The sequence below is a fragment of the Pogoniulus pusillus genome, chromosome 27 (assembly GCF_015220805.1).
Source record: "Pogoniulus pusillus isolate bPogPus1 chromosome 27, bPogPus1.pri, whole genome shotgun sequence".
In the NCBI taxonomy this organism is placed as follows: Eukaryota; Metazoa; Chordata; class Aves; order Piciformes; family Lybiidae; genus Pogoniulus; species Pogoniulus pusillus.
The window spans coordinates 14,443,064-14,457,250 of record NC_087290.1 but is presented as its reverse complement, the minus strand read 5'-3'; the positions used below and the strand labels follow the sequence as shown (position 1 = coordinate 14,457,250).

The window sequence follows — 14,187 nt, the reverse complement described above, 5'->3', positions numbered from 1 at the left end:
GCACACCGCAGGGATTCGGTCTTTGTCCGAACTTGCCTCTGGGTTAGGTAAAGAAGCCAGAACGAGCTCTTGCCTACAAAGCTTGGGCGCACTTTATTGCCTCTAGGTACTGCTTTTAATCACTGTGGCTTTTGACCCGCGAGGTCATCCTATCCTTCAGGTTCAGAGGCCTCCCATTCTTCTAGTCCTGGTCCAGACCGGCTCATTAAATGCTTTTTCAGTCTTTAACTCTTTGACTCCATCCTGCCCTGCCCTGCGGGGGTCCCCGCGGGGCTCTGTCCGGGGCCGAGGCTCCGCTGCGTTCCCGGGCAGCGCCCGGAGCCACCCATGCCGGCAGCCGAGGCGGCAGCCCGGGGCGCTGGGGAGGGCTGCGGCACCGCCAGGCGGCGCTAGGGAGGGCTGCGGCACCGCCAGGCGGCGCTGGGGAGGGCTGCGGCACCGCCAGGCGGCGCTGGGGAGGGCTGCGGCACCGCCAGGCGGCGCTGCCGCGGGAAGCGCTCCCGTCCCCTCCTCTCGGTGCTCCCGCCGGAAGTGGCGCGCAGCACGCAGCGGATGGCCGCGGGTCCCACACGTGTCCGCGGCGCTGCTCCTGCCGTCCGGGAGCCCTTCCAGCCTCTTCACCACTTGTCTGTGCCGCTGCCTCTCACCGAGCTGCTTTCCCCTCGCCTAGGCCCACCTGCTTGTCTCCCGTCCTCCTGGGGTGCTGCGGGGCCGCCGCCTGTCAGCGCGGCCTGCGGGCTGACCGCCTCCCGTGGGCATGCCCCTGTGGGCTGTGCGCTGCCCTCTCCCGCCTGGAAAGGCGCTTGGGGTACCAATGGAGCAAGCGCTGAAGGCTGGCTTGCGGAGTGCCGCGGGGCTGGCACTCAACTGCGGCCGGTGGTGGTGGGCAGTTAGGTATCGCTCCACGGGGCGGCAGCGGCCCCGGCCCTTCGCACCGCCAGCCACAGGTGAGGATGAGGAAGGACCATCCCGAGGTGGAGATGATAGAGGTCGGCTTCCCCCCGCAACCTTCCCAGGTGTGGCTCGCTCTGGTATGGCCCGCGAGGACCCGGCCCCTCCGAGCCGAGCGCCGCAGCGGCACAAGTTACACGAGAGAGAGGCCAGGCAGGCAGCGTCAGCCAGCGGGGAGCTGAGCTCACAACAGGCTGGCATCTCAAGGGCAAGAAAGAGGCTGGAGCCTTTCTTCATCGAGAGGACTAAAGGCTCAGAGATCTTGTTTGGAGTTGCACCGTGTTCCCTGGCGCTCTCCCAGTCAAGAAGGGACCTGTACAGGTTGTTCCTCAAGCAAAGCAGCAGCAGCTCTCGGCGGCTTCTCATGAATGAGTTTGTTCTCCAGGCCACGGCCCGGGGAGTGCCTGTGCACCATGTCACAGGGAGAGAGCTGAATGCTCTTTGCAGAGGAGGGGTCCACCAGGGAGTTTGCTTGGAAGCCACTCCTCTCCGTTTCAAGAGTTTGAAGGAAACTGAAAAGCCTGATCTGGGGGATGAAGAGAGCCCAAACCGACAGCTGATCTGGCTGGTGTTGGAGAGTGTCCAGGACCCCATGAACCTGGGGGCAGTGCTGCGCTCTGCATACTTCTTGGGAGTGGACAGAGTGGTGACAAGCCAGAGGAACAGGTACAAGCTTGGTTATCTGCTCCTTCAGCTTTTCTCTTCCTCTTCCTGCTAGCTCGTAAAGAGGTTTCTAGCCCACATTGCTCAACAGCTTCTTTAGAGGGCCTTCTGGGACTGGGGTTGAGCTGAATTTGGCTGGCTGCTGCTGTGCCTTGCACTCTGTCGTGTTTCAGACTGGTAGGGAATCTTCCCGGGGCACTCTTTGTTGTAACCCGTTTTGTGTTTTCAGTTGGACAGCTGTGAACAAAATTGCTACAGCCTATTTCCTGGGTTCATTTCTGAGCCCTCCTATTTTCGTGGGGAAGTGTTCCTATATAGTGAAGGAGAGCTTTAGTGGACTAGCTGGAATTAGGTTGCAAAAGCAAGAGACAGGAAGACGGAAACAAAAATTACCCTGAAATCCTTATTTTACTCTCATGTGAAACTTCTCCTTTCTTTTTCCCTTTCAGCTGCCCCTTGACTCCAACAGTGAGCAAAGCTAGCTCTGGAGCTGTGGAACTCTTTGATGTCTACAGCACAGATGATCTCCAGAGCTTTTTGAAGGTAGAGCAATCCATTTTTATTCTCTTTCCTTTCAGTAAACCTTACACACTGCCACGTGTTTGCACAGAAAGAAGGTCTTGTGCTCCCGTTTTGCACTCCTGTTTGCTGCCCGCGATTGGACCGTTGTGGAGGAGTGGACACCCCATGTCCCATCCCCTCGGGGCAGGTATCAGGGCTGAGCTGTGGGTCTTACTCTGAAAGATGGGATAGGATTAAAAGCCTGTGCCTATCTAACACACTCGGGCTGTGAGGTTGGTGAGAGGGGCTCTATCTCCTGTTCTCTCCTGACTGCAGGAAATTTCGTCTCCTGTTCCCTCCTGCCCTGCAGCAAAGGCAGCAGCATCCCAGCGCCGAGGCACACGATGGCAGCATTGGGCAACCTTTGAGCCGGGGAGGGAGGAAAAGCTAGGGTTGGTGGAAGCTGCTGGGAATCCTTTCCTGCTGTAGTTATGCAGCAAGGTGTGATAGGGCCCTTTGCAAAACCGGCTGCCAAAAGAAAGGGAGTGCACGCAGAAGACAGGACTGAACCAGAAACAAAGCCAGGGATGCTGCTTTGAATTGGTGGAGTGATTCCATCCCATGCGATAGCGTCCTGACTCTCCGTGGAGGTCCCCTGCAGTCCAGCTGCATGTCATGTGCACAGAGAGCTGCAGGCTCTCCTCTGCCCTTCTCTGTGTAGAGTCCCACATTGCTGAGGGAGCAGTGAATTTGAAGGAGTCAGCATGGAGTGAGAGGGCAGAGGCTGCAGGCCCACAGTGGAATGGGGCCTCCTGGTCTGCACTCCCAGGATCAGTGTGTTTGAGAGGGAGCTTGTCACAGCGTGGTATGACTAGGCAGAAGTAAGCCAAACTTGGTGCTAGAAAACCTTGTGTAGCTGTTGCAGTGGTCTGTGGCAACTGGAGCTCTGGATGCTGGTGAAGTGGGAGATAGATGAAATGCATTGATGTTTAATCGAAACAGCTGGAGGAATCACCTGGCTACTGCAGAGCCTGAGTTATGAACACTTGGAGCCATTACAGCAGTTCATTTAATTGGACCCAACTTCACTGGCCCAACCTTTGGCATTGCCTGGCTGGTGTAAATGTGATAGAAAGTAAGGTAGAAAAGTGCCAGTTTCACAGGAAATGAAGCTGGCAAGATGCAGCAGCTCTTTATTGTTAAAATGGCTTTCCAAGACAAATCATCCAGGCTCCTTTTACAAGGTGGGAAGAAGGCTGCTTCCCTGCTGGTGTGAGGCACCCAGTGCTGAGTGTTCTGCTCTGTGTGAACTGATTTTTGGCATCTGAACTGGAAAATGCACACTTGTGTTTGAAAACCTTACTATGGGCTTCTGATGGCTGAGCCTGCGCTTGAGAGCTTCCGCTCTGAGAGCTCTATGGATTAGCCTTATGCTAATTTGTTTAACAGGACTCTCTTTTGTTGGCTTCCCTGGCAAAAAAAATGATGCATGGGGGAAAAAAAATGAAAAGTATTCAGCTGCTGTTTGTTTGCTGAACTGGAATAAACACCAGAAGGAAAAGTACTTCTTGGTTTTGGAGCAGTCTGCCCAGGGAGGTGTTCAGAAGAATGAGTAGATGTGGCATTTGAGAACATAGTCTAGATGTCGTGGTGGCGTTGGCTAGAAACTGGGAGTTGATGATCTTAGAGAGCTTTTCCAACTTCAGTGATTCTACAAGTGTGGTAAATATTCAAAGCAGAAAAGCCAGCCGGCGTAACTGGAGTGGGAAAATCCAAGCATGTTTGCATACAGGACTGATTTTTCTTCCCAAGATTCAAAAGCAGGTGATTTTTAACCATTTGCTTCCTTTCCCTTTCTAGGCCAAAAGTGCAGAAGGTTGGGAAGTCGTGGGAACAGTCAAGAGTTCTGAGGAGGTGGAAAATGTTCCTGTCATCAGCTGCTCAGAATTTCGGTGGAACAAACCCATTCTTTTAGTAATAGGTATTTACATCTAAAGAGCTCTGGGGATGGTGGAAGTGCATGTGTGAGGAATGGCCAGGGTGATTCACTGAATGGCTTGGGTTGAAAGGAACCTTCAAGATCAGCCAGTTCTAGCCCCCTTGTTGTGAGCAGGGACACCTTCCAGTAGACCAGGTTGCTCAAGTCCCCATCCATCTTGGCTGTGATGTTCCACCACAAAGGTGGTTGCAGATCTGTTACATCACATCACACTTTGGTCTGGAAAAGAAAAACTGAGCAAGAAGTACTGGGATGATTTGGCTGCAAAAGAAATAGAGACCCAGAAGAGAGGTGAGAAGCTTCCCAGTAGGAACTGCAAGGGTGTAGGTGAACAGGGTCTAAATGGTAGTTTTCAGTGGCAGGAGAGGTCTGGATCAGTGCAGCCACAGCATGTTCTGTTGTGTTCTGTAGTGCTTTTGGTCCTATACTAGAGCCTTGAAGCTGGGTTTTCTGTCTTGGAGACCCACAAACCTGACAGAGACACCAGGAGGTATGTGCTGTGCTGAGGCTGTAGGGGTGAGCCTGTGCCACGTTTGTGCCCCCTCATGTCCCCTTTTAAAAACACAGGAATATCTTACCTCTGTGCCCAGGCTGTGCCCAAAAGAAGTGGTTGCTGGGGTTGGGCAAAGTTGGGCTTTGTGGCATGGGAACCACAATGGAGACCAGTCAGTGGCTTCTTTTGTGTGCCTAGGCTGGAGCTGTTGGTCCCAGCAGGAGGAGCAGAGGTAACTGCCTCCCCTGCAAAGGAGAGTCTGGTAGGCAGGGGCTGTGCAGTCTCACAGGAGAAGAGAAGGGGAGTAAGAGCCTGGTGACAGCTGGAGAGAGCAGCTCACCCAGCACTGCTGCTCTAGGCACCCTTGTGTCACCATGCTGTAGCTCCCCATGTTTTGTCACCTGGCACAAGAGCTGGTTGGAGCTTTCACGCTTGGCAGTAGAGTCAGGCTGGCGAGGAGCTGTGGAGGGGCTGCAGTCCTGCCCCGTGCTGTGGCTGTCTTGGCTCACAGACATTCCTTTAATTAAAATGTTTATTGAACCCCTAGAAATACCAATGAGACAATGCCACAAATCTGGCATCTCCACGAGATGTGTGGAGCTGTGTTCCAAAGGGAGTAGGGAAGCTGGCAGTGCTGCTGATGGAGCACAAAGAAACGCATCCCACCAGCAGCAGAGAGGAAGGGGCTGAAAGTGGCAGTGGCGTCGTTACCTTGAGTTATGAGAGATTTCTCCAGGAAGAAGTCCAAATACCCTTTTGTCAAGGGAGAGTGGAGGCTGATTGGTGGATGCATGAGGAGAGCTCCCGGACCTTGCAGCAGTAATGATTTCAACTCTCTGTTGAGCACTAACTCCTGGCTGAAAAGGAAATTGAACGTTACACTTGTCCGATGCTGAGGTTGTTTGAAGAAGCATCCTAGATCTGAATATGTGGGGTCCCTGCAGCTGCAGAGAGCAGCAGAAGTAATTTAGCATGGTAGTGAGCTTCCCAGCACTGCACAGATTGTCTTCTGAGTTAAGCATTTGCAGGCTTTGAATTCACCCTTCTGGCATCTTCACTGGCTTGGCAGAGAGTGATTTGGAGAACCCAGCTTAATGTTGTCTTTGCTGAAGGTGACAGGGAGCTTTGTTTGAGCAGGAAGAGACTGGGAGCAGTTAGATGGCTGAGCAACAAGAGTTTCTGGGTGATTTGTTACTCTCAATCAATGTTGTTTTGGTTGGGAAAGATCTTTAAGATCATTGAGTCCAAGCATTCATAAATTCACAGAATGGGCTGGGTTGAAAGTGACTTCAAAGACCATCCAGTTCCACCTCCCTGCCGTGGGCAGGGACACCTCCACCAGCCCAGCTTGCTCAAGGCCTCATCCAGCCTGGCCTTGAACACCTCCAAGGAGGAGGCAGCCTCCCTGGGTAGCCTGTTGCAGTGTCTCCCCACCCTCCCTGTCAACAATTTCTTCCTCATCTCCAGTCTAAATCTGCCCTTTGCTACCCAACTTGTTCTCTAACTGTACCACTCTGATGCTAAACCATGTCCCTCAGCACCACATCTCTGTGTCTTTTAAACACCTCCAGGGGTTTGGGGCCTGGAACTTGGGCTTTTAAGGCTGCTTATGGAAGTGGTGGTTTTACTGAGGTGCTCATTTTGCATGTTTCTCTGGGCTGCCAGCATAGCTGCATCTGCCTGGATTTGAACTTCCTGTCCTGGAAAATGCAGTTTTTAGAGCGCTGTTAACTGGGAACAGGGCAGGAAACCTGGTTTATGGTTATAGTCAAGCTCTATCTGGGTCTTTGAGACCCATCAGGGTCAAAGCTGAGAGATGGAAGTCAGAGACCCAAAGTGGGAAGTGTTCTGTTCACCAGTATAAACTAGAATCTAATCTGATCCAGTCAACACTCCCTTCCCTTGTGTCTAGCTCCGCAAGTCTTTTTTGCCCTGAATTTATGATTCCTAATTATTTTAAGCAGGCAGAGCCATAAAAAGCTTTGTAAAAGCTGGAAGCAAAATTGCTGCCTTTATTAGGCATCTTAAGAGCCTTATCAGAGAGAGGAGAGGATTGCTCCAGGAGCTGTCCTGCCTCTGTCAATAGCTGCTGTCCCAGTTGGAGAGTCCCATGAGAGTGTGGTTGGAGAGGCTCAGGAGACAAGTAGAACTGGAAGCTGTGAACTTTTCTGTGTTGAAGCAGTAAAAAGTAGGGTAAGAGATGTATTTTATTTTTTTTTCCCTCGAAGCATCCCTGGAGAGCCACAGTCTGGTGATGAAGAGGCAGACCAGGCTGGGATAGGCCTGGCTTCCATTCCTTGTGTCACTAGGCTCCTCCCCTGACCTTGGGTGACTCTCTCAGGTCTTGCCTGACTTCTGGCTTAAAGGAAGGAGGAAAAAAGTGGTAGTTAGGATGGGGCTGGGTTTTCCTGAAGCTTCACTTAGCCCAGCCAAAGGCTGCTTTTGCCTGTATGGCTTATTTGAGCTGAGAGGGTGCTGCAGGTTGCCTTACCCGGAGCATTCTGTTCCTTGCACAAAAGGCATCTTGCTGATTAGATCAGGCCAGCAAAACACGAGACTGGGCCTCAGCTTCCAGTCTGTGAAACAGGACTAGCAGCATTTTCCTGCTCTGCTCTCAGAAGGGGATCACATAGGTCAGAATCACGGAATGGTGGGGGTTGGTGGGGACCTCTGCAGATCATCTAGTCCAGAAGCTCTCTCCTAGAGCTTCAGGTGAGTGTCTGCATTTAGGAGAGCTGGGCAAGGCTGTGGTGACAGCGCTGCCCGCACAGGCAGAATTGCAGACCTGCTGGCAGGCACCATGTGCCTCAGCAGTGCCATCCCAGGATTAGTCTGGGGTTCAGCTAGGCTTGGGGGATGGCTGTGAAGGGGAACATTTGGCTCCCAGCGTGCTGAGCCTGTTTAAGCTGAGAGTGAGCACATCTTGGAGGTGCTGTGGCTGTTCTTGCAGCATGTAGCTGCCTGTGTAGCTCTAAGTAATGAATGTGGAAGAATTCTGTGGGGAGCTGAGCTGGCTGGGAGGTCTGTGGTCCTCTGCATTTTCACTTGTCTGCGTGCAGGATTGCTTAAAGTCTCTCCCTTTCCATTTCCTTTTGTGACAGTGTGAGTCAAACAACTACTAATGACCTGGGATAGATTTCAACTCTGTTTCACCAGTGTATCAGCCCAAACATATCAGGGCTGTTGGATGGTTTAACAACTAATCAATTGAAGCCTCTGGTTAAACTGTCTGCATTCCCAAGCTGCACCCAGCTGGTGGTACTGTGTGCTGGAAAGGCTGAACCTGTCACTACCAATAGGGATTTGGGCTTCCTGGACCAGATCAGACCTATGGGTTCTTGTCTGCCTCATCTTTCTGGCAGCAACCAGCATCTGTGGGCTGCCAACTGCTGGCAGGGTGGCTGCTTGTGCAGGAGAATTCTGTTCTCAGGCTGCAAGGCTCCAAGCTTTACACTGTGCAAGCAAGCTTGTTGCACTGACACTCCTCCAAAACACTTCAGATAATTAGGAGCAGATCTGAGGAGGCTGTACTAGGCCAGGGAGGGAACACAGGTAAGATGCCCATCTCACCTCTGTAGTTCTTGGCTGTTGCTGAACAGGAGCTAGTGGGTGTGCTGGTGAACTTGTAGTTGTGACAGAGCATGAGCAAGAACTTTACCTGGGAGAGATGGATGTGGTGGCAGCTGGAATGGAAAATGGATGTGGCAGCAGCTGTGAGCTGACCTGAGCAATGTCTGCCTGCTGCAGGAAATGAAGGGGATGGACTTTCCTTGGAAACACAGCTCCTCTGCCATCAGATGCTGGCCATACCCCCTGGCAGAGCGCTGCACCCTGGCATCGAGTCGCTGAACGTCTCTGTGGCTACAGGTAAGGACAGTTCATAAATTCATAGAATCACAGAAGGGTTTGGGTTGGAAGGGACCTTAAAGATCATCCAGTTCCATTCCAACCCTCTGCCATGGGCAGGGACACCTCCACTAGCCCAACTTGCTCAAGACCTCATCCAGCCTGGCCATGAATACCTCCAGAGAGGCAGCCTCCCTGGGCAGCCTGTTCCAGTGTCTGAGCACAAAGAAATCACCATCCAAATGTCTGCATTTAACAGCCAGCTATGGAGGCCTGCAGGATGCTTTTCTTGTGGTTTAACAAAAGATCTTTATTTAGTGACTTGTTTTTATTTCCCTCTAGGTATTCTTCTGCACTCCATCTGCAGCCAGAGGCTGAGGCGTGATGATTGAAATGGTTTTTACTTGACTGGGGAATCTGCTGGGTGGTTTGTAGCTGCCTCTGTTGGTGTATGGATATGGAAATGCTCTTACCAGAGTCTTCACCACTGCTGCAAGTTCCAGGGAGAGCCCCACCGACCTGAGCTGTGTCTTAGTGCCAGGATCATCTTGGTGGTATCATCTTTACCACGATGCCACCAGAGCCCTGCTACCTTAGTGCTGAAGCCAGACACATGCATGTATTGGGCAACACTTCAGAGGAGCAGCTGCAAGGAAGAGAGACAAATCTGGGTTTTAAAAGCAGGCAGCCAAATCCTGCAGTTCTTGCACAAACATCTGGAGATAGCTTTGAGCTTTGTGTTTGTTGTGCAGGGGCTTTGTACACTGCTCATGCTGCAGAGAGGATTTGGGCTGTGAGAGACTTCTCAGCTGCTGCTACTGAGAGCAGCTTTGCCCCAAGCCCACCCCCTCTCCTGCAGCCATGAGGGTGTCTGTGAGAGCCAGGTAGGATTTGGGACACCTCAGTGGCAGTGCCTTTGTGCTGTGGTTTCTCTGTTACATCTCTCTGCTTGACTGGCTGAAAACACACTGTGTTGTATTTGATAGAAAACTGTCTCTCTGCAGCCCTGCTGAGGGGTGGGTAGGAGCTGTTGGCAATGTGCTGTGGTGAGGAAAACCAGCTCCCACTGAAATAAAACCTCGGTAAGGATTGGTTGTGGGCTCCACTCATTCGTTTTTGTGTCACACATCGATCCAGAGTGGGACTAGTGGAAGAGAGCACTTCCTGCAGGTGGGGAGTTGGGAGTTTGTTTTCTTCTTCCAGGCTGATCCTAGTGGATGCTGAGCTGCCCCAGCACCACTGACCCCTCTGATGGCATGGAGAGGTTGGGTGAGGGAGGCTTCATTTGCAGATGTTCTGATTGAAACCCAGGCTGGCTAAATTATTTAGCACCAAATGAATGTTATCACTTAGTAACTTAATCATTTTATTTAGCTACTCTGGCCCTGTGCATAGGATTGCTCATTAACACTTAATTTACAGTGCCCTTTAGGGATCATTTCAAACAATTCAGCTTAGGTCTCCTTTCCCCCCTTCCAAGTAAATCTCTCAGAGTGACTAATTAGGACTTTGAGCTAAATGAAGTCTGTAAACCAGTCTGAATGTGGAGATTTTTCAGATGCATCCCTGGGAGGGTGCTGTGCCTGTGGGGCTTGGGACACACCAGGAACCCAGGACGTGGATAGGACAGGGAGCTCTGCTGGGAAGGTGCCTGGAGTGTCCCTTCACCCTTTCAAGTGGAAAAGGACAAATCCCTCTGAAGCTTTGTTGCTTGAGTCTCGAGGTGAGTTGGTCACTGATCAGCAGCGAACTGGAGCATTGCTGGGAACGTTTTGTGGGCTAAGTAAGTTTGGTTTGTTTGGTTTTAATGCTGAAATAAAGAGGCTTCAGGCCGGGAGTGCTGTTCCCACGGCCATGGGGGCTCCAGCAGAGGGGGCCCGTGGCTCACATTTGCTCGAGTTGTGGAGGAGATTGAGCGCTGGAGCTGACTAAATCCTTTCCAGAGGGATGAGGATAAAGCTGTCTGTGTGTTCTTGACCCACAGGTAAGTTTAAATGTTTCTGATTTCACGTGAGCTGTGCCTTTTCCTTCTATTCGGTTTAATTTATGGCAGCAGAAGTTTCCTAGGGGAGGCACCTGGCTGAGGTAGTGTGTTTGGGAAGGCTGGCTGCTATCGGACCGAGGCTGGCTGCTATCAGACCGAGGCTGGCTGCTACCAGGTGTTGTGGAGAGCAGGAATACGTGGCCGAGTCGGGAATTTATCAAAAATAGTTATTTTTCCCAAAAAACCACCCCCACAACTATATATACAAAGATTAATTTGGTTTGATAAGCAGATTCAGTTGCATGAGAATTAATCTACACGGATACCATCAATAATCTGACTATATTAGAAGTTGGAAAAGGACTCAGCTATTAATTAATAGCGGTTTCGTACTAAATTAAGCTAAGCCAAATCACTCGCTCAGGCTGGCTCCTGCGGTCTGTGTTCCTCCTCCAGCGGCTGCAGGAGTCGTTAAGGGTCGTTAGGCACACAAAGGTGTCAGTAGGAAAGCGAATTCCTGAGGTCTCTGCAGTCCAGCCGAGGGGAGTGTGTGAGCTCAGGCAGACACATACGCCCAGGCACAGGCAAACTCCAAAGTGGGCACCGCAAAGGCGGGAAGTTATAACCTTGGCTAGACAAAGGGCAGAGTTACCACACCTTAGGCGCGAAAGCGCACGGCCAGTCCCAGCCTGGCTCCAGCGCGGGAACTCACGGGGCACTCCTCCCCCCCTTCACGGCTGCAGGGCAGGCGAGGGGGGGGAAAACCAGGCGGCTTTCCCCCTTCCCCCCCGAAGTCCGGGCAGGAGAGGAATTTAGGGGTACAGGACTCCAGGACACCAGGCTGCTCAGCCCTGCTGGCTCAGCTTCTCTTCTGAGGAGGCACATGAGTAACGGTGGAGCAGTGACTGCTGAGGAGGCACATAACGACGGAGCAGTTCCCTCACTTCTGGAAGGCTCCCAGAAAGTTCGGGAACCTCAATGCCTGCAGCAGCTCTGGGGTGAGTACAAGAAAGATGGGGAGGGAATTTTTACAAGTGCTTGTGATAGGATGTGAGAGAATGGATTGAAGCTTGAGGAAGACAGACTTAGACTGGAGATGAGGGAGAAATTCTTTAGAGTGAGAGTGGTGAGACACTGGCACAGGTTGCCCAGGGGAGCTGTGGGTGCCTCCTCCCTGGAGGTGTTCAAGGCCAGGCTGGATGAGGCCTTGAGCAATCAGGGCTGATGGAGGTGTCCCTGCCCATGGCAGGGGAGTTGGAACTGGGTGAACTTTAAAGTCCCTTCCAACCCAAACTGTTCTTCGATTCTATGAAAGTCCCTTCAGACCTTGTCCATCAGTCCAGCAGCCACAGCTCCTCTTGTGAGTTTCCCTGTACAGGTGCAGAGCACCTGGATTTGGCACAGACAGCATGTCTGGGAGTTGCATGAGGCTTGGATTTGAAGAAGCAGCACTCTGAGCACAGAACCAGGGCTGTGGCTCAGATGTTTCTGCCTGAGAGCTGCACTAGAGGCCTTTGTGAGCAAAGTAAATCCCACTCCAGACAGCTCTGCTATTTGCATTTAGCCCCTAGCCCTCAGTGGTTAAGTTTAGGCCCTGCTTTGTTGCACTGGGCTGCTCCTCAGCCATCACCTGGCTGGTTTCTGATGTGTCTCCCGTGGCTGATACCTTTTCCTTCAGTCCCATCTCCATCCTGCTTTGGGCTGAGACCTGCGTGGGGACCTCTGCAGGCTCCCACCTCTGGAGATGGAGCTTTGTGCTGTGCCATTTGCCCCTGATCTAATAAATGCAATCCATTAATTGGATCATTGCCTGCTTCTCCAGTTAATTTCCTGGATATTTTTAAATGTTAAAATGCAGTTTTTATAGTCTTTCATCATTTTTAGCCTTAAGCTCGACTGTAATCGTCCCTGTAATGTCACTGTGAAAAACTCCCAGCTTTCTATCATAAAGGAGGACATTAATTGTCATTTTTTTTGTGCACATCAGCAGGATCAAAACATGCTCCCTGATTACTTCTTGTTTGTACATAGAGCCTCTTTGATATTTAGATACGAAGAAAGTGTGCCTGTGTAATTTGAAAGTCAATTCTCCCCTCCCTGCTGCTTCTCATGGATTCTTTTCAGAGGCTTAGTTACCAGATGGATGTTAAAAATTTAGTAATTGCCCTGCCAAGATGATTTCTCAATAATCAAAGTATCTCTGAGCACGGTGACAAAATGTTTGTCCTTGGTTCAGAGGACATGCTCCATGCCTCAGCCTTTCCATCCTCAGAAAAGGGCCACCTCGAGTCTTTTCACCCCCCAAGATCAATGACATGGAGAACTGGCTGGGGGGAGAGGCTCAGCTTGTGCCCCAGATTTTGGGGCTGTGCCAAAAAACTGCTGGGGGAACTGGGGTTGTTTAGCCTGGAGGGAAGCAGGCTGAGGGGAGACCTCATTGCTCCCTACAGCTCCCTGAGAGGAGGCTGGAGCCAGGTGGGGTTGGTCTCATCTCCTAAGTGACAAGTGATAGGACAGGAGGAAATGGCTTCAAGTTGCACCAGGGGAAGTTTTAGGTGAGACATGAGAAACAACTTTTGCCCCAAAAGTGTTGTTAAGGCCTGGAACAGGAGGGCAGTGGTGGAGTCACCATGCCTGGGAGGCTCAGGGGTGACCTTATTGCTGTCTACAACTACCTGAGGGGTGGTTGTCGCCAGGAGGAGGTTGCTCTCTTCTCTCAGGTGGCCAGCACCAGAACGAGAGGACACAGCCTCAGGCTGTGCCAGGGGAGATTTAGGCTGGAGGTGATGAGAAAGTTCTTCACTGAGAGAGTCATTGGGCACTGGAATGGGCTGCCCGGGGAGGTGGTGGAGTTGCCGTCCCTGGAGCTGTTCAAGGCAGGACTGGACGTGGCACTTGGTGCCATGGTCTGGCCTTGAGCTCTGTGGTAAAGGGTTGGACTTGATGATCTGTGAGGTCTCTTCCAACCCTGATGATACTGTGATACTGTGTGATACTGTGTGATACTGTGTGATACTGTGTGATACTGTGTGATACTGTGATACTGTGGGTTTCTGAGCTGTGTAGATGTGGTGCTGATGGGCATGGTTTAGTTGGGGACCTGGTAGTGCTGGGTTAATGGTTGGAACTGGTGATATTACAGGTTTCTTCCCACCAAAACAGTTTGTTAGAGGTTGGAATCATCTCCCAAGGGCAGCAGTGGATTCCCCTGCGCGGGGCAGCTTGAAGTCTCAGCCTGACAGGGTGCTGGCCAGCTCACTTTGCTCCACTGTCACCTAGAAAGGTTGGAGCAGCTGAGCCTTGGGAGCCCTTCTGTGACTCTGTGGTTCCATGGCTCTGAGGTGTGTGCTGCTGGGCTGGGACAGGAGCTGCTGGTGCTGGAAACGCTGCCCAAAGGGCTCCTTCCTCACTGGCGATGACGAATCCTCTGCTCACTGCAGCCCCCACCTGGGCTTCTAAATGTAATCAACCTTGAGGTCTTGTTGCTTCCACAGGTGCAATTAACATCACCATCTGCTAATCCCTGATTAACGATGTTTACAAATATGCTACAGCATGCTCAAACCTGCCACATTCTTTTCTTCCCCCCCCCTCCCCCCCAATTTCAGCCCAGAAGCTGCCAGTGGCAGGCACGGGAGGGATTTCCCAGCAGAGCTCCTCGGGTCCCATCCTTCACTCACAGCCACTTTTGGGTTGGTTTGTTTAAAAGTGCTGTTAAAGTCCAAAGCAGCAGGAAGGACAAGTTCAAAT

At 51.8% G+C, this 14,187-nt stretch overlaps 1 protein-coding gene across 1 annotated transcript; it reads left to right on the top strand.

Annotated features, from left to right (window-relative positions):
• Positions 1-508: 508 nt before the first annotated feature.
• On the top strand, positions 509-9,545 carry MRM1 (mitochondrial rRNA methyltransferase 1). The gene is made up of 5 exons (XM_064166352.1): positions 509-1,617; positions 2,064-2,157; positions 3,976-4,096; positions 8,355-8,474; positions 8,796-9,545. The coding sequence occupies exons 1-5, from the start codon at positions 758-760 to the stop codon at positions 8,843-8,845; spliced, it is 1,245 nt and encodes a 414-aa protein (XP_064022422.1). The 5' UTR covers positions 509-757; the 3' UTR covers positions 8,846-9,545.
• Positions 9,546-14,187: the final 4,642 nt, after the last annotated feature.

Bases quoted from the DNA above. Each gene is read 5' to 3' on its own strand.
- MRM1 (XM_064166352.1), top strand. From the start codon at position 758: ATGCCCCTGTGGGCTGTGCGCTGCCCTCTCCCGCCTGGAAAGGCGCTT. The intron at 2,158-3,975 runs GTAGAGCAATCC...TTCCCTTTCTAG, and splicing joins ATCTCCAGAGCTTTTTGAAG to GCCAAAAGTGCAGAAGGTTG. The intron at 8,475-8,795 runs GTAAGGACAGTT...ATTTCCCTCTAG, and splicing joins GAACGTCTCTGTGGCTACAG to GTATTCTTCTGCACTCCATC.